This window comes from Ceratotherium simum, chromosome 19 (assembly GCF_057802395.1).
Source record: "Ceratotherium simum simum isolate JZ-2026a chromosome 19, ASM5780239v1, whole genome shotgun sequence".
Classification (NCBI taxonomy): Eukaryota; Metazoa; Chordata; class Mammalia; order Perissodactyla; family Rhinocerotidae; genus Ceratotherium; species Ceratotherium simum.
Window position 1 is genome coordinate 2,360,807 of NC_141918.1, and position 25,317 is coordinate 2,386,123.

A 25,317-nucleotide genomic window follows, 5' to 3' on the forward strand; every position below is an offset into this window, starting at 1 on the left:
AATAAATAAAAAATAAAATTATGTCGTCTGCAAACAGTGAGAGTTGCACGTCTTCATTGCCTATTTGGATTCCTTTTATTCCTTTTTCTTGCCTAATTGCTCTGGCCAAAACCTCCAGTACTATGTTGAATAAGAATGGTGAGAGTGGGCACCTTTGTCTTGTCCCTGTTCTCAGAGGAATGGCTTTCAGTTTTTCCCCGTTGAGTGTGATTTTGACTGTGGGTTTGTCATATATAGCCTTTCTTATGTTGAGGTACTTTCCTTCTGTACCCGTTTTGTTGAGAATTTTGGTCATAAATGGATGTTGGACCTTGTCAAATGCTTTCTCCAATAATGTGCTTTTTATTCCTCGTTCTGTTAATGTGGTGTATCACATTGATTTGCAGATGTTGAACCATCCCTGCTTCCCTGGTATGAATCCCACTTGATCATGGTGTATGATCCTTTCAATGTATTGCTGTATTCAGTTTGCTAGTATTTTGTTGAGGATTTTTGCATCTATGTTTGTCAGTGATGTTGCCTTGTAATTTTTCTTCTTTGTGTTGTCTTTGTCTGGTTTTGGGATCAGGGTAATGTTGGCCTCATAGAGTGAATTAGGAAGCGTTTGGTCTTCTTCAGTTTTTTGGATTAGTTTGAGAAGGATGGGTATTAAATCTTCTTTGAATGTTTGGTAGAATTCTCCAGAGAAGCCATCCGGTCCTGGACTTTTTTTTGAGGGGAGGTTTTTGATTACTGTTTCAATCTCTTTACTTGTGTTTCGTCTATTCAGATTCTCTTATTTTTTCTTGATTTGGTTTTGGGAGGTTGTATGAATCTAAGAATTTATCCATTTCTTCTAGATTGTCCAGTTTGTTGGCATGTAGTTTTTCATAGTATTCTCTTATAATCCTTTGCATTTCTGTGGTATCCATTGTTATTTCTCCTCTTTCATTTCTAATTTTGTTTATTTGAGCCTTCTCTTTTTCTTAGTGAGTCTGGCTAGGAGTTTGTCAGTTATGTTTATCTTCTCAAAGAACCAGCTCTTTGTTTCACTGATCCTTTCTACTGTTTTTTTGGTTTCATTTTCATGTATTTCTGCCCTAATTTTTATTATTTCCCTCCTTCTGCTGACTTTGGACTTCGTTTGTTCTTCTATTTCTATTTCTATTTCTATTAAGTGTAGTTTAAGGTTGCTTATTTGGGATTTTTCTTGTTTGTTAAGGTGGGCCTGTATTGCTATGAGTTTCCCTCTTGGGACTGCTTTTGCTGCATCCCATGTGAGTTGGTATGGTGTATTTTCATTTTCATTTGTCTCTAGATATTTTTTGATTTCTCCTTTAATTTCTTTGGTGATCCATTGGTTGTTCAGTAGCATATTGCTTAGTCTTCACATCTTTGTCACTTTCCCAGTTTTTTTCTTGTAGTTGATTTCTAGTTGCGTAGCATTATGGTTGGAAAAGATACTTGTTATGATTTCAATCTTCTTAAATTTATAGAGGCTTGCGTTGTTTCCCAACATATGGTCTATCCTTGAGAATGTTCCATGCATGCTTGAGAAGAATGTGTAATCTGCAGTGTTTGGATGGAGTGCTCTCTCTATATATATGAAGCCCATCTTGTCTAGTTTTTCGTTAAAGTCCACTATTTCTGGGCCAGCCCGGTGGCTTGGAGGTTAAGTGCGTGCGCTCCGCTGCTGGCGGCCCGGGTTCGGATCCCGGGTGCGCGCCGACGCGCCGCTTCTCCGGCCATGCTGGGGCCGGGTCCCACATGCAGCGGCTGGAAGGATGTGCAGCTGTGACATACAGCTATCTACTGGGGCTTTGGGGGGAAAATAAATAAATAAAATCTTTAAAAAAAAAAAAAAAAGTCCACTATTTCCTTGTTGACTTTCTGTCTGGATGATCTATCCATTGATGTAAGTGGAGTGTTAAGATCCCCTACTATTGTTGTGTTGTTGTTAATGTCTCCTTTTAGGTTTGTTAATAGTTGCTTTATGTACTTTGGTGCTCCTGTGTTGGGTGCATATGTATTTATAAGTGATATGTCTTCTTGGTGAAGTGTCCCTTTTATCATTATATATTGCCCCTCTTTGTCTTTCATTACGTGTTTTATCTTGAAGTCAACTTTGTCAGATATATGGCAGCACCTGCTTTCTTCCTTGAAGTCAACTTTGTCTGAAGTATGGCAACACCTGCTTTCTTTTGTTTGCCGTTAACTTAGAGTATTGTCTTCCATCCTTTCACTCTGAGCCTGTCTTTGTCGTTAGAGCTGAGATGTGTTTCCTGGAGGTAGCGTGTTGTTGGATCTTGTTTTTTAATTCATCCCGACACTCTGTGTCTTTTGATTGGAGAATTCAGTCCATTCACATTTAGGGTGATTATTGATATATGACGGCTTAATGTTGCTATTTTATTGCTCATTTTCCGGTTCTTCTGCATTTCCTTTTTTTCTCATCCCATGTGTTTCAGACTACTAATTCAGTTTGGTAGTTCTGTTTGATGGTTTTCTTAGTTTTCTCTTTATTTATTGCATGTGTCTCTCTGTTCTGATTATTTGTTTAGTGGTTACCATGAGATTTGTATTAAAAATCTCGTATATGAGATAGTCCATTTTCTTATGGCCTCTTAGACTAAGTCCATTCCTTTCCTCTTTCCTCTTCCCCCTTTTAAGTTATTATTAGTCACAACTTATTCCATCTTGTGTTGTGAGTTTGTGTTTAAAGTGATGAGGTTATATTTATTTTTAGTGTTTTCTTTCCCTTAATCTTTGGTGTTATAATTAAGTGTTTGCTAACCTATTCTGATAGCTGCAATTTTTCTGATTTTGTTTACCTGTTTTTCTCCTTGCTCAAAGCTTTGTATCCGCTTTCACTCTCTTTTGTTTTTTCAGGCATGAGGGCCTTCTTGAGTATTTCTTGTAGTGGAGATCTTGTGGCAGTGAACTTCCCTTAGCTTTTGTTTATTTGGGATAGTTATTATTTCTCCATCATATCTGAGGGATATTTTCACTGGATAGAGTATTCTTGGCTGAAAGTTTTAATCTTTCAGAATTTTGAGTATATCATTCCACTCTCCTAGCCTATAAAGTTTCTGCTGAGAAATCGGCTGAGAGCCCGATAGAAATTCCTTTATACATTATTTTTTTTTTGTCTTGCTGACTTTAATATTTTTTCTTTATCATTGACTTTTGCCAGCTTTACTACTGTATGCCTTGTTATATTTAGGAGATCTATTGATTTCATTTACTTGTAATTCCAGGTCCTTCTCCAGGTTTGGGAAGTTCTCAGCTATTATTTCTTTGAACAAGTTCTTTGCTCCTTTTTCCCACTCTTCTCCCTCTGGAAGAAGGAGGGAATATAATCCTTATGTTGCATTTCCTAATTGAGTTGGATATTTCTTGGAGAATTTATTTCTTGTTAGTCTTAGTTCTCTCTTCTCCTTCTGGAGCATTTCTGCATTCCTATCCTCAATATTGCTAATTCTTTCCTCCATATTGTCAGCTCTGTTCTTTGAAGATTCCATATTTTTATCTCCTCCATTGTGTTTTTCATCTCAAACCTTTCTGATTGGTTTTTCTTTATATGGTTTTCCTTTTTCAGTCTCTCGTGAAGAATTTCCTGAGTTCGTTGAATTGTCTATCTGTATTTTCTTGTAGTTCCTTGAGCTTTTTTATGATAGCTATTTTGAATTCTGTGTCATTCAGGTTATAATTTCTGTGCCTTCAGGATTGATTTCTAGGTGCTTGTCATTTTCCTTCTGGAAGTTTCCATCTGGAGATTTAATATATTTTTGCATACTGCTTGAGGACATGGATTTATTTTTCCTCATTCTGGAAATAACTGGTTGCAGCTTCCACCTGCCACCACTTGGTGGGGGTCAAGAGCTGTGTATTCTGAGCCCACTGTGCTGCACAGGCGCTCTGGCCGACTGGCTGTGCTGGTGCTCTGGGCTAGGGCAGGGGCTTTTTCTTTCACCTACTGGATGCTGGGGACTTCTCCCTCCTTGCTTGCTATCTGCTCTCCTGGGGTGCTACCTTGATGAAGGCATCCCCGCAACAGTTCAGTGCCCTCTGTATCGGAATTTCCCACAGGCTGTGAGAGAACTTGGAGAGTGATGGTTTTCTCGTGAATGGCTGCCCCTCCCCCCTTTCTCTCTGAGGGCCGCGTGGTCCCAGAGTGAGGGTCCTCTTTCTTCCCCTGCCCGATCTCAGGGGCTTCTCATTCTTCCCTTGCTGTGTGCTCTCCTGGGGTGCTAGCTTGATGAAGGCACCCCTGCAACAGTTCAGTCCCCTCTGTATGGGAATTTCCCACAGGCTGTGAGAGAACTTGGAGAGAGACGGTTTTCCTGCAGAGGGCCACCCCTCCCGCCCCCCCTCAGAGAACCATGCAGTCCCAGTCCCAGGGTCACTGTCATTGGGGAAGGAGAGGAGTTCTCCTTACCTCCTTCCACTTTCTCCAGGGGTACCACACCTCCACCTTCAGACGTATGGCTGCATGGGTCTCTCAGACGTCTTTTGTGTTGTGTGAATGTCCTCTGTTGGTATATGAATGTCCGTTTTTTTTTTTTGGTGAGGAAGATCAACCCTGAGCTAACATCTATGCCAGTCCTCCTCTCTTTGGTGAGGAAGACTGGCCCTGGGCTAACATCTGTGCCCATCTTCCTCTACTTTATATGGAATGCCGCCACAACACATCGGTGTGCACCCGGGATCTGAACCCGGCCCACCAGCAGCGGAGCACCATGCGGCCGGCCCTGGAGTGTCCTTTTTGTTGTATCTTAGGGTTGGAGAGTCTAAGGGGGAGAGCTCATTCTGCCATGGTGCTGACATCACTCCTGTATTTCATTTTTTTTGTTTTCCTATGCCCTCCAGCCAAAGACCCCCAGGAATACACCTGTAGTTGGACAACTTGGGTTTGTTACTTGCATCAAGGGAGAATACGTACCATGGGCAACCATGGAGCCTCTCAGTAAAAGTGTGTTTGAAAGAGCCTATAACAGAATTTGGGCTTTGGTTTGGTGATTTGTGGGAAGGTCTAAGGAAGCTGTGGTTTGTTTGGGTAAAGTAGCGTTCCCTCGTTTAGCGAAAAAGGGGGGTGTTGGGTATTTTTTGGGTTGCATTGTGACCTTATGTTTGTGTCTGCTTAGACAAATTATGAAATGGCCTTGCTTTGTCTCATATAATCATGGTTGCAGAGTAACCTTGTCTGAGGTTGGTATTCTGTCAGATTCTTTATGTCTAATAAACCTAGCTGTGCCAGGCTAGTTTCTGATTGTGTTCTTTTTTTTCCTCTCCCTATGGAAAACAAATTCATTCTATACTATAATCCAACTCTATTTATTTAAAATCATGCTTTAATCATAAGACCTATACTCTCTAATTAGCCCAGCCAAAGATAGGTAGGCTAGGTCAAAACATTGGTTATGGCTATAAAGCCCAACTTCTTCAAAGCTGTGTAATTTTTTAAATCAAATATGGTATCATCATAAAATTTTTAAAACTAATCTTTAATTTCTTAATTCTCCTCAAAATAAGGTGTTTATTAGTGTTTCTTAACACTAATTTGTCGTATACACTAACGTGTTAGCTGCCTACTAGGTGAAAGGGAGGATATACATAGAAAGCCATTTGTTAGAAATGAATTATAAAAATGTAAAATAGAAATATAATTTGAGGTACACAGAATTCAGCAATGGAGGCACATCCCTCTTAGTCACTGTGTCTGATGTGGTTGGAAGCTCTGATCAGTGCTTCCAGCCATCTTGGTAAATGGTAGAGAATGAGCAAAGACATGGAATCAGTGAAGGATTCTGCAGGAGTACTATGCCTTTGTAGACGGAAGAATTGCCTCCACATCACGAGGGCTCTTTTGTTTTTGAGTAGGTAAATTCACAAATATTTATATACACTATGTTAGGCTGCTATATATTTATCATCTATTTTAATTTTTCTGATGGTGTTAATTTCTTTAAACTTAAAAATTTATAAGCTACTCGTTAAAAATTGTCACAGTAAGTGATAAGGAGCAGAAATTTGATATGTGTATCTAATCCAATTTAAGATAAGTGAAATTACCTATTTTAGCCTTTTCCCCTACTGGTGATTTAAGGTTAATGTAGCTGGTATTAAAAGGGATCATAACAGCAAAACTCTGGGTCTTAGAGGTGGAAAGTGACCTCTGGTGTATGTGATTCAGCTTTCTCCTTTCAACTAGGTGAAGAAAGAATTTTTCCTAGTTTTTAGATGAGGCAGTAGAAAATTTATGACTTATCCATATTGTCATAACTAAGAAATGTTAAAAACTGTGATAGAGTTAGTTCATAGCTTTAGATTGAGAATCACTGTATTATACCATATTTAATCAATTTTAAAGCACATTTTTTCAGGGTCCGGCCCCGTGGCTTAGTGGTTAAGTGCGCACGCTCCGCTGCTGGCGGCCCGGGTTCGGATCCCGGGCGCGCACCAAGGCACTGCTTCTCCGGCCATGCTGAGGCCGCGTCCCACATACAGCAACTAGAAGGATGTGCAACTATGACATACAACTATCTACTGGGGCTTTGGGGCGGGGGACAAAAGGAGGAGGATTGGCAATAGATGTTAGCTCAGAGCCTGTCTTCCTCAGCAAAAAGAGGAGGATTAGCATGGATGTTAGCTCAGGGCTGATCTTCCTCACAAAAAAAAAAAAAAATCATTTTTTCAGATTTTAACATTTCTAAAGTTGAGATGTGACTTACTTAAAATCCACTGTCTTAGAGTTGATGAAGTGAGGAAGTTGGTGTACTGCTCTTTCTACTACCCTAGCCTCACCCAAGTCCGTAGGGTACTGAGAATTAATAATTAAGAACAGGAGAGAAGCATTTCTCCATCTGACCTTTACAATACTGAGGATGACCAGGACCAGTACAATACCAGACTCTGTGACCTTTCTACTAATGCTGTCCGATGAAGAGAGAGTGCTGTTTCTTAGTATTACCTTAGGGTAATTTAACATTTTGCAGAAATGAGAATGTAGAATAACTTTTATCCATGTCAAGATATTCATTATTTCATTCAGCAAATATCTGTTGAATACCATACTATATGACAAATATTATGCTTAGCTAATAAATTCTCTGACATGTATAGCCTGTTCATTGCATCCCAGCACATAATGCTGTGCCTAGCAAATAGTAAGCGCTTAATAAAATTCTTCATTGGATTAATGAATATTAGCCAATATTAGCTATACAGCTTCTTACTCATAGCTTATATCCTACAGTCGGGAACTGGGATACCTGAATTCAGCTATATCATGAGCACCCACTTGAGAGCTGGAACTCTACTAATACTTGAAGTTTTGTAATAATGGTTAGATTAGATATGTTATTTCATTTTAGTGTATTTACATTTCAATATAGCATGAGACAAAGGATTATTTAATATTTTCAATATTAAGCAGTTCCTACCTTATTAATAAGAAAAACACAAACATAGTAAAAGTTTGTAAAAAGCTGTATATGTACAACATTTAGAAAATGTTTGAAATTATACAGTCTTAATTAGACTTCTGACAACATTTTAATCTTGAGGCTAGATAGTTTTCTGTCCTTTGACATAAGTAGGGCAAAGGGAAGGTAAATGGGAATGATGAATTGCAGTGATGCAATTAACATTTTGTTAAATTGCCTGAAAAAACAATGACTTTTTCATTCCACAAGCAAGAAAAGGTTCAAAGGATTGTTTGCGAAAGTGAATGCAGGCTATGTAATTCTAACAAAAATTGTTATTTTTGAATAGACATTGTATTCTGTTAGTGAATCAATGATCATATAAACATGTGGATTCGAGAATGGGAATTCTTAATAAATTTGTTCACAAAAGCTTTAGATAAAAACATTTCAATTGATATTTATTGCCAAATATAATAAACTTTTCTAATATATTCAGTAGTTTCATTTGTTTTTTACAGTGCACACTGGTTTTTGGCTGTTGTTTGTTTCCCTGGTTTGGAAAAACCAAAGTATGAACCTAATCCTCATTACCATGAAAATACAGTCATGCAAAAATGTTCAACTATAGAGGACAGTTGTATTTCTTCTCCTTCAGCCAGTGAAATGGACAGTTGTTCACAAAACTCTTCTGCCAAGCCTGTAATTAAGAAGATGCTAAACAAAAAGCATTGTGTAGCTGTAATTGACCCAAGTGCTGAACAGGAGGAAAGTGAGCCTCGTTGTCGGAGAAACATATGCAGTGTGAAATGTAGCCTGAAAAAAATAAATCATACTGCAAGTGAAAATGAAGAATCGAATAAAGGAGAATCTGCATGCCAGAAAGTTGTTGATAGGACTAAAAGTGAGAATGGCCTACAGAATGAATATTTAAGTTCTGTGCACCATACAGGTATGTCTCTTAATGTTTTGAAAGAATCGAGGAATTCAGAATAAATTGAATTTTTTATAAACAGGATTAAGATTTCAGGACGCACTTTTTTTTTTTTTTTTTTAAGTCAGGCTTATTCAGGTAAAATTTACTTACAATAACATTCACTTATTTTATAAGTTTGGCTCATTGAGCTTTGATAAATATATACGTCATGTAATCACTACAATAATCACAGTTTAGAACCTTCCCATCACTCCAAAAAATTCCTTTGTGCCCCCTTTGCAGTCATCTCCTTCCCTCACTCCTACAGAGAGTGCAGTTTTAAAATGGAGTACGAGGTCGACAGTTTCCATTTATAGGAACTTGGATTTATTTTTATTTCATAGAAAATTTACTGTATTCAGCATAAACAGAAGTTGCACAGTCTTAAATCTGTCAGGCCAATTTGTTCAGTTTTCTCAGCTTACAGATGGGCTTGAGATCAAGTGGCCAGCGGCAGAAATTAAAGCTTTCTCCTCCAAAATACTTGTTGATGTTCAAATTAAAGGTTAGTTCCTTATTCGTCACTCTCCTTCATTGTTTTCAATGGGAAGAAGGGCGTTGGTCCCGCCTCTTTTTATTTCTCTTCATTTCTAATAAATTCGTTTTTTTCCTTCAACCAGTTCCGTATTTCTAGCACTTGTTATAGAAATCTCAGGTTTCTGTTCAAATCCTTAAATTTCATATCAAATCAATTGTATAATTTCCTCTCAAACCCAAAAGTAAAATAGTCTGCTCCATAACATGCTATAGTTGTACCTCGCAAATGTACTTAACAGTGACTAGATCTAATACATTTTCTTTGGTGGAAAAAAGTCAATATAAAGCATAGAAGAAATTATGTGAATTCAGAAAGAATATATCAGAAATTGTGAATGCTGAACATACTCTTGGTACTCTACCAGCGTATATTATTTTACTGAGTCAGAAAGCTGTTGCTGAGTTCTTATAAAAATATTTTTTATTTGTTTTATCACAGAGCTGCATAAAGCTGACATTAGCCCTAGAATGTGCCCTTGGAAGGTATAAAATAAGAGGCAGAAAGGGGAAATTTAGCAGATATAGTAAAATAGTACTTCAAAAGCCTAGCAGATAAATACTGCCTTTTCTAGCTCACTGTCCAGTGTCTTTCATCAGGCAGGAAATGGAATGAAGAGAGGCAAAGTAGGTAACCACCAAGTACTGCCTGTAGTTTCTTTTCAGTTTTAGTATTTTAATATTTGTGTAGAGGGGCCGGCCCAGTGGCGCAAGTGGTTAAGTGCGTGCGCTCTGCTGCGGCGGCCTGGGGTTCACCGGTTCGGATCCTGGGCGCATACTGACGCACCGCTTGTCAAGCCATGCTGTGGCGGCATCCCATATAAAGTAGAGGAAGATCAGCATGGATGTTAGCCCAGGGCCAGTCTTCCTCAGGAAAAAGAGGAAGGTTGGCAGATGTTAGCTCAGGGCCGATCTTCCTCAAAAAAAAAAAAAAAATTTGCATAGAAAAAAATTAAAAGAGGCAGTGAATAGCCACATTGGAGATTAATTACCACTTTGGGTACTCTAAAGACTAAGCCTTCAAGGCAGTGTGCACTGTTTCTGATTCCCTTTAAAATAAAGTCCTGCCAGTCAGCACATGAGAAGATGCTGGACATCATTGATCATAAAGGAAATGTACATCAAAACCACAATGAGGGGCTGGCCCCGTGGCTTAGCGGTTAAGTGTGTGTGCTCTGCTATTGGCAGCCCAGGTTCGGATCCCAGGCGCACACTGACGCACCGCTTGTCCAGCCATGCTGAGGCTGCGTCCCACATACAGCAGCTAGAAGGATGTGCAACTATGACATACAACTATCGACTGGGGCTTTGGGGAGAAAAGGGAAAAAGAGGAGGAAAATTGGCAATAGATGTTAGCTCAGGGCCGGTCTTCCTCAGCAAAAAGAGGAGGATTGGCATGGATGTTAGCTCAGGGCTGATCTTCCTCACAAAAAAAAAAAAAAAAAAAACCACAATGAGATACCTTTTCATACCACACTAGCATGGCCAGAATCAAAAGTCAGATACTAACAAGTGTTAGCGAGGCTATGGAGAAATCAGAACCCTCAGATATTATTAGTGGGATGTAAAATGGTGCAGCTACTTTGGAACACAGTTTGACAGTTCCTTGAAAAGTTAAATATAGAGTTACCATAAGACCCAGCAATTCCACTGCTATATATATACCCAAGAAAACATGTCCACACAAAAACTTGGACATGAATGTTTATAGCATCATTATTCGTAATGGCCAAAAGGTAAAAACAACCCAAATGTTCATCAGCTGACAAATGGATAATCAAAGTGTGGTATATCCATCCAATGGAATATTATTAAGCCATAAAAAGAAATGAAGTACTGATACATGTACAACATAGATGAACCGTGAAAATATTATGCTAAGTGAAAGTAGTCACGAAAGACCACATATTATATGATTCCATTTGTATGAAATCTCCCAAACAGGAAAATCTGTAGAATTGATTAGTGGCTGCTTAGCCACTATGATAGGAGGACAGGAACATGGGGAGAGGGGTGATAGCTGAAGGGTACAGGGTTTCTTTTTGAAGTTTAAAACTTCTTTCAAAATGTTTTAAAATTGACTCTAGTGATGGTTGCACACGTGTAAATATACTAAAATCCACTGAATTGTACACTTTAAATGGATGAATTGTATGCTATGTGAATTATATCTCCATAGAACTATTTTTTTTTAAGTTCCCTTTATCTGTAATCGCATACACTTGAACTCAAATGAATTAAAGTGCATGATTTAAAACACAGCAATGGGACAAAGCCTGGGGCTTCATATACACAAACCCCAGAAATTCCTAGTGGCTCTCTCTTACAAATTAGTGTTCTAGTCAAGTAGTAGCCTGTTAAATTTGGGTAAATATCCTCACAAATCCCAGTGGAGGCCAAAGTAAAGAATAACCTGTTTCATGTAGTTTGCCTTTCTAATATCTATTTATTCTATTTATTCTTTTTTATTATAGTGTTGCTTTTGTTTTGTTTTTACTATGTGTGTAACCATATCACCCGCATCTTCCTTAAAGGAAGTTAATTTACCTTGACTCTGTGATGCACTATTTCCTGTTCTTTTTAATGCTCATCTTAATCCAAGGATGATAGTGTCCCATGGTTTAAAGAATGGTGCTCTATGGCAGGTCTGTGCATTGTTCAGGAATGAGGTCCCATAGCTTTCATCACGTGTTTCCCAGGGATCATTCACCCAAAATGACAGTAAAGAAGAGTGCTGTGTAGGAGTGCCTCCGCTACCTCAGAAAGGATCATCAAGCAGTCTATCCCATAGAAAATGATGGCATTAAAAACCAGGATAAGAAGAGCTTGTAGAAATTTTTGTGATATGATTAATATCTCAGTAATTGATTTCTGTTTGGTCTAGGACTATAGTTGACAGGATTTAAATGAAGCATTTTAGACAGTTTTAACATAATTTTTACCATCGAACACTTACAGTCACATGTTGACTACTGAGGGCAGATAACATGCTGTGGTAAATAAGGGGAATTGTATCTTATCACAGGGATTAGGTTTTTAAGGTCAACTGTAGGAAAATAACAATGTGTGGTATCACTGCTTCATTTGCTGCTTTTTCAGTTGGGCACCATATGAAATAGTTCTCTTGTATGGAGCGTGAAAACGTGTATGTTTAAGCTCTAGAATTACCCTCAGCATGTTCAGATGAGCTCACTGTAGGAAAAGCTCTCAAGAACTGGCACTAATTAAGCAAACAGCTGATTGAGTTATCAACTCAGTTTACACCTGGGCATTTGTTTACTGAATGAAATAATTGAAGGAATTGACTACACTATTTAAATTATTTTTCTCCAGTTTTGAAATGCACATACAGTTTAACTTGTATAAGCTTCATATTGATATGACACAGTTTCGGTAGATAGGAATAATTTGCTGCTAGAATAACTTGATTGTTATTGACTAATTCTGAATTGCCTAAGGATTTAAACAAATTTCATTCAAATATAGATGTTTTAGCTGCAAGCATAAAAATATAGATTTTTGAAAAAGATAAATAGAAAGGTTATTGTTTGCATCACAAAAGGATTTACCGTAGTGCTTTATTAGTTATTTTAAATAGTATGTTTCTGATCACAACATTTAGATTTATATATGTCTTTTAAGGAGCACATTTTATTTTTCTGTCTTCTCATCCCATCTTGCTTATATTAATATCCTTAATTCTTTTTTAATAACTTATGCCAAATAAATTTTATCCTGTCTAAAAATACCTTAAAGTCATGCTTTTTAAAACTTGGAAATGGTATGCTCTATAGTAAACAATATTAGCATATTTGGTATTGAAGTCCTTGACTCAGTTTTCATTATTTTCATGGAAATCTTCTGTGTCTTTGAAACATTTTATGTGATTTGCTTCTTTCAGCTAATAAATCAATTGAAAATAATTGATTTTTAAGGATTTAGATTTTTGAAACAGACCTTTAAAAGTATCCATTTCGAATTTTTCTTATGAGTCATTTATTTTCATCCTACCAGGACCTACATTTGGCTTGTGTTGTTTTATTTTATTGAAAAGTCTATGAACATAACCAAACGTGAAGGAAAAACATGCAGAGTTGGGGAACTCCTCCATAACTACTCTCCTAACATGATGATTACTGTACAACTTCCCATATGTTCACAGTTTTAATTTTTAAGATGTACAATAGTTTATGTTCTACAGTTTGCTAACTGTTCCTGTTATTGGACATTTAAGTTATTTTCAGACTATGTAGCTTCTGTTATTAAGGATATCTGGCATATCTAGCACAAATACATTTATTTATATACATACATATATGTATTTAAATATACATATATTTAATCAGATAATTAATACCTCATTTTTAAATTTTAATGAATTTTAGGGCCTGAGTAGTAGAAACAACTCTGTAATTGACATGTCATTCCAGGGTTATTAAAAGTAATTTATTTTATATTTGTGATACTACATGCTAAGGCAGATTTTGTATCTTTAATCACTACATCATTAATTGACTACTGGCATAACATCATATACTATAAGTTATATGCATGTTCTTTTTTTATTATATAATGTTTCTTATCAATACAGATGGCTTAAGCAAAATCAGACTAAACTATAGTGATGAGTCAGCTGAAGGTAGTAAAATGCTTGAAGATGAACTCATCGACTTCTCAGAAGATCAGGATAACCAGGTGAAACTTAATACTTAGCAAAAAGTTCTAATGTTTTATCTAATTAAAAATTTTTCTTTGGAGTCCTGTAGGCATTCCTTCAACCAGAACTCATGCCTTCTGGATCTGGGTCTGATCTCAAAACGTAAATTTAGTTTTCAGTTCAGAAGTTGCCAGGGTAAACGTATTAGGGCTGTCCTATTTTCTTTTCTATTTTTTTCATTGTGAACTAATATTACCCACATCAGAAAGCTTTAATATAAAATTAATTCTTCCACCCCAACCCAGCCACCACCCCTACCACTCCTTTCTCTTCCTCTTTTAAAGCATTTATGGGCTATACTTAACCTTTGTCTAACTTAAGATTTAAGAGGCAAATATTTAAATTTTCAATTATGTAGTGCATGAGCACAGCAAAATTATATTATTTTTCCACTTTTCCAATGATTCTTTTCTTTTGTCGAATTTAATGTATATGTATCATGGTAGGAGCAGATAATATTTAGTTAAAACTAATATAGGGGGCCAGCCCGGTGGCTTAGTGGTTAAGTGCGCGCACTCCGCTACTGGCAGCCTGGGTTCAGATCCCGGGCGCGCACCGACGCGCCGCTTGTCGGGCCATGCTGAGGCCGCGTCCCACATGCAGCAACTAGAAGGATGTGCAGCTATGACATACAACTATCCACTGGGGCTTTGGGGAAGGAAAAAAAAGGAGGAGGATTGGCAATAGATATTAGCTCAGAGCCTGTCTTCCTCAGCAAAAAGAGGAGGATTAGCACAGATGTTAGCTCAGGGCTGATCTCCCTCACAAAAAACAAAAAGATAAAAAAAAAAAAAAAAAAAAAACTGATATAGGTTAGGGCTGGCCTGGTGGTGTAGTGGTTAAGTTCGAGTGCTCCGCTTCGGCAGCCCGGGGTTTGCTGGTTCGGATCCTGGGCTTGGACCTACACACTGTTTGTCAAGCCATGCTGTGGCAGTGACCCACCTACAAAATAGAGGAAGATTGGCACAGATGTTAGCTCAGGGCCAATCTTTCTCACAAAAAAAAAAAAACCAAACCCTTATATAGGTCAATTCTAATGTTTTCTTAGTGTCTCTCTTGCTCTACTAAACCTTACTAACACCAAGAATAAAGTCTATTTTTGAAAATATTTTGTAACTTCAGTTAAAGAGGACCTTATATTGAGAGAAAAGTTTGTAAGAATCCTACAGCATACCATTTCTTTAATTCTCTGACCTTCTTTTAGTTGTTAGGACGAACTTGGAGTTTATCTAGTAGTGAAGATAGCTTTGTGCTGCACCGTTTTTCATTCTTGCTTAATCTTCTTGCGAACAAAAGCCGTTTTTTGTGATGTCCTTTGGTCTGCAATGTGTAGCTATGAAATACAGTTTTTCTCTCCAACATTTACAGACACAAATGTGGATTACATCCCAGGTTTATAACGAGCACTTATTCTTATATTTCTTTAGTCATAGCAGTTGTGTGAACTAGCCAATCTAACTGTGTCATATTACTATTATTATTATTCCTGCTATTAATTACTTCATTCATAATGTTGCCAGAAGCTTTCTCAAAGCACAAAAATAAACTTGTTTGTTTTACATTCAGGATGATCTACAGAATAAGACGCAATGTCATTATGCTGTCTTCTCTCAAGTGAAGTGGATATATGGTTTTATCAAGGAAAACAGTGTTTCCAGAAACCCTTTAAATATTTCTGATTTGAAAAAATTATGTATGAAAAAGAATAATAAAATAAGTCTTTTGTGTTCTGTTGTGAAAAGTGAATAACTTATCTTAGCCAACAAACTAAATGTTTGTAAAAATACCTAAAATCAGAGCAGTAGTATTTGACTGGAGAAGAATCAGTCATAATATATTCAGTCTTTAAAAATTTATTCTAGGCTGAAAAATAGCCATAACAATTTTTTGTAGACCTCTGATTGATAGTTTCTTTTCATTAAAATGTTCGTGTTGTAGCATTAGGTAATTCGACTCAAGTGACATACCGCATTTTCTAGTATCTGATCACCTATTAGAAAAAAACTTTTTTACATATTTGTTCCTCAATAGTGCTGTTTTGTCGGGTTATTAGTTATTTAGATTGTATATTTTCAATACTAACAGTAAGCTGTGTTTTATAGGATGATAGCAGTGACGATGGATTCCTTGCCGATGACAATTGCAATTCAGAAATAGGACAGTGGCATTTAAAGCCTACTATCTGTAAACAGTAAGCATTGACTGTATATCTTGCAAACTATATGATAATTTTTATTTACATACTTTCATAGAATAAAACACGACTAGACAGTTTTTATTTAAACAAGGGCTTAGGCAAAAGTCACAAAGGCTATCAGGGTCAGTGAGGAAAACTGGGTGTCATGCTCAATGTCCAGGGATAAGGTTGGGGAGAAAGGATAATCTTTTCAGTCCTCTGTTTGCCCATTTTCCATGTTTGTGTGTGCACATACATTTCCATAGAGAGCCACTATTCCTTTTGGATATATAGTGATTTGCAGCAGAAAAGGACAAAGAACTATCCTTGAGATCAGTAACATTTGAATTGGCATTTACACTGGTTCCATAGTTACTATGTGAAGACTGTGGAGTGACTGAAGGCAGTCCCCAGGAACATGTACCAGATGGGAACCCCAGATGAGAAGGAGTCTGTTTTGCTTCTCAGCAGTACAGGTTCTGAGGTCTTTCCAGGGGCTCCAAACTTCTTAGGTGATGAAGTATTTATTACCTAGTTCTAGATTTCACCTCTTTTGACTTTTTTGTAGAAAATGTTGGCTGCAACTCCCATTAACAGCTTTGAAAAGCAAACTTCGTTAAAAGAAAATATAGAGACCTAGAGCAGTTAAGAGATCTGCGCCAAATCCCATAAAATTGCAGCCAGGAAGAACTTAAATTTTTAACATTCCAAGACTTTTGCACTACGTTAGACTTCCTCACTTACTTGAGTTTACAACAAAATTTTCAAGGTTGAGTGTTATTTATGTTGAGTGTTCTCAAGTGGAATCTTGCAAAAAACACTGAATTTTAAACTAATTCTTGGACTGGCCCGGTGGTGTAGCAGTTAAGTGTGCACGCTCCACTTTGGTGTTCTGGGGTTTGCAGGCTCAAATCCCAGGCATGGACCTACACACCACTCATCAAGCCATGCTCTGGTGGCGTCCCACATAGAAAAAATAGAGGAAGATTGGCACAGATGTTAGCTCAGGGCCAATCCTCCTCACCAAAAAAAAAAATATATATTTAAAAAATAATAAACTAATTCTTGGGGCCAGCCTGGTGGCGCAAGCGGTTGGGTGCGTGCGTTCTGCGGTGGCCCGGGGTTCGCCAGTTCGGATCCTGGGCGCACTGATGCACTGCTTGGCAAGCCATGCTGTGGCAGTATCCCATATAAAGTGGAGGAAGATGGGCACAGATGTTAGCCCAGGGCCAGTCTTCCTCAACAAAAAAAAGAGGAGGATTGGCAGATATTAGCACAGGGCTGATCTCCTCACAGAAATTAATTAATTAATTAATTAAAAAGGAATAAAGTTAAAAAAATTAATTCTTTTACGTGATGATAACCTGTTCTGTTAACTGGTAATAATAGTAAGTTTTAGTTAAAAATGGGATTATTTTCTTCTACTTTTGCATGGTCTCACCTTTGGTTATTTTGGAATATAGGGATGTTCCAATTTTCAGTATTGTTTTGAATTTTTACTAAATTTTGAAGTATTTTTAGGAACCAACTATGGAACTTAAGTGAAATATATTCATAACTAAGATATGGTTAAATTAATATTCTATAATTCAGTATTTAATATACCCATAGATACTTAAGTGTTATTAGGATGTATGTGCCTATAACGTTTATTTTTTCCCCCTAAGTTTTACTGAGGCATATAAAGGGAATTTTGAAGGGTTTAAATTTTATTGTTAATATGCATCTTTTTATGCCTTTTTAACATTATAAAGTGTTAACATTCGGTCATTTCTACCCTGCAGACCTTGTATCCTACTGATGGACTCACTCAGAGGCCCTTCTCGGTCAAATGTTGTAAAAATTCTAAGAGAGTAAGTTCAAAACTTTGTACCTTGTACTTTGTATTCTGGTGCAAATGAGGGACTATGTATATGTATATTCTCACTATGTATGCATTATTGCAGGTATTTAGAGGTGGAATGGGAAGTTAAAAAAGGAAGCAAAAGAAGTTTTTCCAAAGATGTTATGAAAGGCTCTAATCCAAAAGTACCCCAGCAAAACAACTTCAGTGATTGTGGTGTGTACATATTGCAGTATGTAGAGAGTTTTTTTGAGGTGAGTTTCAGTTTGTTGGATCTGATATAATAAATAATAAAATACTGTATATGACCTTACATTAGTGTAAAAAGCACAATAAGCAAATATTTTAAAGAGTTTGAAAACTATCCTTTCAAAAATTATTTCAGGGAGCAAAAACTCCCAAATTGGAGAATTTTTAAGGGATAAAATGACTATTTATACTTCATCAAACCTAAGGCTTGTTGACTTCATTCCTCGTCGCTGATCAACTCTGCCTCTCCGCTGGCTTTCTCCATCTTAAGAAATCTCTCCCATGAACTCGGACCACCTCTTTTACTCTCTTTTCTCACCTTCACAGATATATTTCTGGAGAAGTATTTATATTCACTGTCTCCATTTCCACAAATCCTACCTGCTTCTCAAATCTCTATAATGTGGCTTCGTCTCACCCTTATGTTGAAATTGTTTCTGACCTCTCAGCATCACTTGACACCGCTGACCATTCCTTCCTCATAACACTCTCTGCCTTTGACTTCAGAGGTACAGTACCATGCATACCTCTCTTGGATATTCTTTACAGTTATCTTGACTCCTTCCTCTTCATCCACCATCCAGTGTACCACTAAGTCCTGTGAATTCTGTCACTTCCTGTCAGGTGTGTTCACTTCTTTATCCCGGCTGCCACTTTCTAAGTCCAGTACGCTAGCATTACTATTCTAAAGTGCTGCACCAATCTCTAACTAGGCCTCCTGCCTTCTATTTTTCACAGGTATTTTCCCAAAACCCAAATCGAACCATGTTACTTCCCTGCTTTAAATTTTATAGTAGCTTCCTGTTGCTGTTGGCTTAAAGACAGAAATCCTTCCCATGATCTGCATGATCCAGCTGCAGTCCAGGCTTCCAGCCTCATTTCCTCCCTTTCTCACCGCAGCGTTTTGTATACCAGCCACCTGAGTGTCATTCTGTTTCTCGTATTGTGTCATGTTCTTTCTTGTCTCTAGGCCTTCATACATATTTCCATACCTAGAATACTCTTCCCTGTTGCTTCTCCCATTTTTTTATTTAGCTAACTTCTACGTATTCTTCAGGTCTTAGCTTAAATATCACTTCTTCTTGGAATTGTGTTAAGCCCCCAGATATGTATTCTCATAGGACCCTGTGCTTCTCTGTCATAATACTTGTCATATTCATTGATTTAATTGTTGAGTTGTCTGTCTAGACCAAGGTCAGCAAACCTTTTTATAAAGGGCCAGATAGGAAATATTTTAGGCTTTGCGGCTATACGGTCTTTGTTCCTGTTCTCGGTTCTGCTTTTGTGGCATGAAAGCATCCACAGATAATATGTAAATGAGTTAGTGTGGCTGGTTCCAATAAGGCTTTACTTACAAAAACAGGCAGTAGGCAGAAGTTGGGCCACTAGCCACAGTTTGCTGACCCCTGATGTAGACTATAAGATCTGTAGGCAGAAACTGTCATAGCTTCAGTGCCTCACATAGTGCCTGGCATGTAACAGATAATTAGTAAATACATATTAAATGAGTTATTGATTTTTCATTTTTAACTCTCGAATGCTTTTGTGATTGGAACTAAAATATTATTTATTATAATTTTCTAATATGTATTTTAATATTTTTATTTTCAGAATCCAATTCTCAATTTTGAACTTCCTATGAATTTGGCAAACTGGTTCCCTCCCCCAAGAATGAGAACAAAAAGAGAAGAAATCCGAAACATAATTCTGAAGCTGCAGGAAGATCAGAGCAAAGAGAAGAAGAAGCATAAGGACACTTATTCGACAGAAACATCTTTAGGCGAAGGAACAGAACACTGTGTCAACAGCGTCTCAGATTGACCGTTTCTGACTTTCCCCTTTGGGTATAGACAGTAAAGAACTGAAGTACTCTCTACTCAGAGTGATTGGGAAATGTTAATGCTTGTATAAATGTCATATAATTAATTTCCAATGGAGTATGTATTAAGTAAAAGTCTGTAAATATGTTAATGAGGCCAATTTTTCCAGCATTTATAATTATTTTTTTCACTTGTTAGGAAGCTTTTGTTATGTATTTTCTGTTAATAGTACTTAAAACTGCAACTTCTAAACACAAAATAAATAAAAAGAAAATATTTATAGGAGGAAATGATTAATTTGATATTCTTTGTGAACTTGTATTAAATCCTCAGGGGGTGTGATATATTTCATGGGAATATTTGAATATCTATGATAATCTTTTGACCTTTTGCATTTGTTCTAAAATAACTTGAAATATGGAAATAAGATTAAATCTAAAGCATTTTGAACAAGAAAGACATCTTCATATGCTTGTATACCAGGAAAAAACAACAGCTTTTTAATTCAGACACTCCCTTGTGTTCCGAGAACCCCAAAAATGTAATAAATATTTATATTTTACACAAATATTTAAGAAGCAGTATTAAAAGCAATTCAAAGAAAAATAACCTAGAATTATACTACTAAATAACTATCCTTTATCATATATTATTGTCAAGAATATTTATGAAGACATCAGAGGCTCCAGTTAAAACTATTTTGGGAAGTGCAGCTTGAATTTCAAATATCCCTTGTTACTTTTCTATGTTAGAGCTTAAAGTATGCTACAATCTGTGTGATATAGTGAATTGAAAAACACTTTTAATCTGTGAGAACACAGGAATTTAAATAGGAGTTTACTATTTTTTATAATGGCTTTTGCTATTTTTTCATTGCTCATTTTGTTCTTGTTATTTTGATAAAGTATCAGACTTTCTGTGCTTGAGTTTCTTAGTGTAAATTTTTACATGTAAAAGTACTGTCTTTAATCACTTGCATGGTGCTGAAAAACTCTACCTTGAATTCCCCTTTAAAAATACTAAAGTGTGGTGTTTTTGATGACATTTACAGCTCATGTAGGGATCTTGCATATATCTGCTGAAACTATTATTTTCAGATGAAATGTTATACATTTCTTTCAAATTAACTGAGACTTGAAATATATATTTTAAAAGTCATTTTTTGTTAAATAATGAATTTTAAAATGCACATATAACAAAAGTAGTTGAAAACAAAAGTAGTTGAAAATAAAAGGTAGGCCATTTTTGTCATTAGCAGTTATGTTATTTTTAATCTAGCCATCTCTGACATTGCGACCAACATTTTAGGCTATTTTCTTAAATTTAACAAAGTCCTTAGGTGTGTTTTGGGTGGATGGGGGTGTTGTTAACAATAACAACAACAAAAAAATTGATTGAGACACACTCATTAAGGGAAACATTAAAATGTAAGCTTAAGGAAGATCACTATTAGTATCAATTACAGATTTGTTACTTGGAACTATCAGCATTTTTTATTTCTGATTACATTATTTTTTTAGGAATACTCTAGAGCTATAAGCTCCAATATGAAAAAACAAGAGTTTCATTTTATTATTTACTGAATATGGACAGAAAATGGAAATTGTTTTTTTAAAAAAGCTAATAGAAGTAAGCAAAATTGGCATATTTAATTTTTTTTAATGTACTGTGTTTTGTCAGAATTTGAAGGTACTGAAAAAACCATTTTTTTTTTTAAAGATTTTTATTTATTTATTTTTCCCCCCCAAAGCCCCAGTAGATAGTTGTATGTCATAGCTGCACATCCTTCTAGTTGCTGTATGTGGGACGCAGCCTCAGCATGGCCAGAGAAGCATTGCGTTGGTGCGCACCCGGGATCCGAACCCGGGCTGCCAGCAGCAGAGCACGCGCACTTAACTGCTAAGCCACGGGGCCGGCCCTGAAAAAACCATTCTAAAATGCTTATTTGTTTTTAATTCCTAATGGTTTTTTTTTTTTTTTCGTGAGGAGGACTAGCCCTGAGCTAACATCCAATGCCAATCCTCCTCTTTTTTGCTGAGGAAGATTGGCCCTGGGCTAACATCCCTGCCCGTCTTCCTCACTTTATATGGGACACCGCCACAGTATGGCTTAACAAGCAGTGCTTCGGTGTGCGCTGGGGATCCGAACCTGCGAACCCTGGGCCGCAAGAGCACCTAACCGCTTGCATCACCGGGCCAGCCCCCCTAATGGTTTCATTTTGCACTCTTAATATTTGGTAAGATAAAAAGATAATTTGTTCTTTGGGCCAACTCAAGTCAATCACGTTTTGACATGAAAAATATAGATTGATGTCTGTCAACTTTCTAGAGGTAGAGTATCCAGATATTTGATATTTCATTCACCCCATGTAAAATTCTATTTCTTAAAGTAATGCTAATGACTCAGATATATATATATAAAATCAATCTTTGGAGACTCAGGTTGAGCTCCAAAACTAGACTTGAGAATCTTCGGTATGTATGCACATTTACTTGGTAATTGTGTACACTGGTACTTCTATGTGTACTTTAAAGTGGATATCAACCTTTTACAGTGTGTTATTAGTACTTAGAAGTTGTGAAACAGAATTTTAAAGTTTAGAGGTTTGTTACTAGATACTGAAACTGCATGACGAGTATCTGGTGTCTTAACTAATTAGATAGATCTCTTGTATTTGTTTTCTTGTTGGATAGAATAACAGTTAATCATTTTTAGAAGAGTTTTAGATTACTTACCATAAAATTTGTATGTGTCTTAGCTCTTGGTAGTTTAGGAGCAAAGGTGGCATTTAGCTAGTCCTTTCCCTTTGATGTTGCTAAGACAGCTGAAAACAATGGTATTATTTCAAGTTCACATAAACCTAAATCAGTTAAGCATAGTAACCTGTGCTTAAACTATTAGTCAATTAATTGTAGGAGGTTTTATTTGAAAAGATAAAATAATTACCTAAATTATATCTTGTTTTAAATCACCAAAATGAATTCAGTAGTTTTTTCTTTAAAAAACTATGATCTCTGAAGACTGTAAGATATAAAAAGAATAATAGTTTTAATTTCCCAGAAATCAAAAATTGTACTTAAAGTCTCAGACAAGTCACTGACCAGGAATAATAATAAATATACTGTAATATATAAATATACGAGTAAGGTTGGTGGAGTAAAGCTGCTGGGATATAATGAGAGAAAGGATAACTTGGTTAGACAGAGAAGGCTCGGGAGATGAGGTAGTGCTGTGCTGCGTCTCTGGGGGAGTCACATAACCAGGGTGCTCTGCAGACCAGAGGCCACAAGGAGAGGGAGGGGCTTCTGGTGGGGGACGCTCAGACCGTCGGGCCAGGTGAAGAGGATAGTTCACCCGTAAGACAACCACCGCACAGAGGCAAGACCAGACTGTATCGGGAAATGTAAACTACTAAAGAATGTGCTGGAATACTCCAGCAGGACTTCCTGGTACGTTTGTTGTTTTCCTACTCCCAGGAAGAAGAAAAAGTGTTAGGAAAACTGCTCTTTGAAACTTAAATTTAACCACAGAGGAAGAATTGGTTGATCAAGTGGAAAAAATGTGTACCTTGGGAAAAAGTAGTCCTCTCATCTTAATTATGATAAGCCAGATCAAGGAATAATGGTAGAGTACCCTAAACTACTCTTAAGGAAGTGAAGTGCAGTATACTCAGGAGAATACCGGGCCTGAAGCAGTTAAAAGCTTAGAGGTCCTGACTGTTGATTGCAGACAACAGTTAAATTGTCCTTACTGCAGATGGTTACGGGGAGGAACGTGTTATTCCAAACAAGGAATTTTGACTAGAAATGTGCATCAAAATCACTTGGGGAGCTTTTCAAAATAATTTCTCAAGTAATTGTGGTATACGTCTCCTGTGTCAAGCCGCTGATTTGAAAAGATCAGTATGTTGCCAGACAGCTTTCAAGTTGCTGGTCGCAAAGGTCATAAGGTTCATCCGCTTCTCTTCTCAGATGCCTCAAGATACCACTTAAACCCCGTCTGCCCCAATGCTCATTACGAACTTGATAGACAAGGTTATTAAATTGCTTTTACTAAAGCCTTGAGGAATTATGAAAGAAATTATTAAGGTTTTCAAAGGTTAGAGACTGGCAGATATCCTGTTCTTCAGAAGGAAGGAAGGAGATTTTGCAAATTACAAGTTAGAACACACAAACTCTTGGTAAGATGCTAAACTGAATTATTAAATGGACGGTTTGTGAACTCTTAATGGGAACTCCTAGAACACCAGGAGTTATGGGACCACTACAATCAAGGTGGTTTTATACTTTTAATAGAATTCTGGACCAGTCCATCTGTAGAATGCAGCCAGACTAGCCGTTCCTCAAGTGCACTTGATAACTAGTTTTGAGGGATATTTATAAGTTACTTGGTCAAATAAGCTTGGAAAACATTTAAACCAAGTTAAGCACGTTATTTGGAGCTTTTAACATGCTAGCATGCAGAATGATTAAATGAGGAAAATATAGAACACAGCATGCTAGATATAGAATTTGGCCATATCCGGGCCGGCCCCGTGCCTTAGCGGTTAAGTGCGCACTCCACTGCTGGCGGTCCGGGTTCAGATCCCGGGCGCGCACCGATGCACCGCTTCTCCAGACATGCTGAGGCCACGTCCCACATACAGCAACTAGAAGGATGTGCAACTATGACATACAACTATCTACTGGGGCTTTGGGGGGAAAAAACAAAAAAGGAGGAGGATTGGCAATAGATGTTAGCTCAGAGCCTGTCTTTCTCAGCAAAAAGAGGAGGATTAGCATGGATGTTAGCTCAGGGCTGATCTTCCTCACAAAAAAAAAAAAAAAAAGAATTGGGCCATATCCTCTTTCTCCCCTTGATGAGTTCTCTAAACTTCCTTATAAATACTACCCATCAGAAGACAGATTAACTATTTGGAGGTATTTGTGAACTGAACTTTAAGAGAAGATGCTTTTGCAGCTTATCTGAGGTTGGTTGGTTTATTGCATTTTATTATACTAATAGTTGGGTATATGATTTGGAAACTTGAAAATAAGTGACTAATGTCTTGGAAATGAACTTTCAAAGAAGGATTTTTTTCTATAACTACTGTAATGAAAAATTATAAGTCTAATTCTTGTACACAGGTGGATTCTTCTAGAAAAAGAGCAGATTTGATAATACTGATCTTTTGTAAGGTCAAATCCCCTAAACTCATACGCAAGTAGAAATGGTGTAAAAATACGAAAGTGGGGGATGCTCAGCTCAGATCGTCGGGCCAGGTGAATAGGATAGGAAAGATTACCTGGAGGCTTTCCCTCTGTTTATATCTGAACCACTTAACTGCTAGTGTACACCTCTCTCGACTCCACTCCATCCTTGACTTTAGAATTAAACTGGAACAGACAAACTTTATGCCTAGAAGCATTTTTTCTTCTGAAGAAATCTGTGCAAAAAAACATTCTTTATTAACTTAATATACTTTAAATATTTTTAACCCTTCAAATAACTGAAAACAAGTTGTTTAAGCCTGTTATAAAACTTATTGTATTTATCATGATTAGCTTTATACACATTGACAGCAGAGGATTTCATCCAAAACAAATTAGATGAAAAGAAA

The 25,317-nt window shown here is 37.0% G+C and overlaps 1 protein-coding gene across 6 annotated transcripts in view; it reads left to right on the plus strand.

Annotated features, from left to right (window-relative positions):
• Window positions 1–20,020, plus strand: part of SENP6 (SUMO specific peptidase 6) — a 127,304-nt gene extending 107,284 nt beyond the window's left edge. For all 6 annotated transcript variants that reach the window (XM_014781070.2, XM_087443787.1, XM_014781071.2 and 3 more), the window contains 6 exons: window positions 7,925–8,355; window positions 13,505–13,608; window positions 15,733–15,821; window positions 17,591–17,659; window positions 17,753–17,903; window positions 19,510–20,020. In XM_014781070.2, the coding sequence (XP_014636556.1) occupies window positions 7,925–8,355; window positions 13,505–13,608; window positions 15,733–15,821; window positions 17,591–17,659; window positions 17,753–17,903; window positions 19,510–19,719 (1,054 nt within the window). In that variant the 3' untranslated portion in view covers window positions 19,720–20,020. The remainder of the gene's footprint in view (window positions 1–7,924; window positions 8,356–13,504; window positions 13,609–15,732; window positions 15,822–17,590; window positions 17,660–17,752; window positions 17,904–19,509) is intronic.
• The last annotated feature ends 5,297 nt before the right edge of the window (window positions 20,021–25,317 follow it).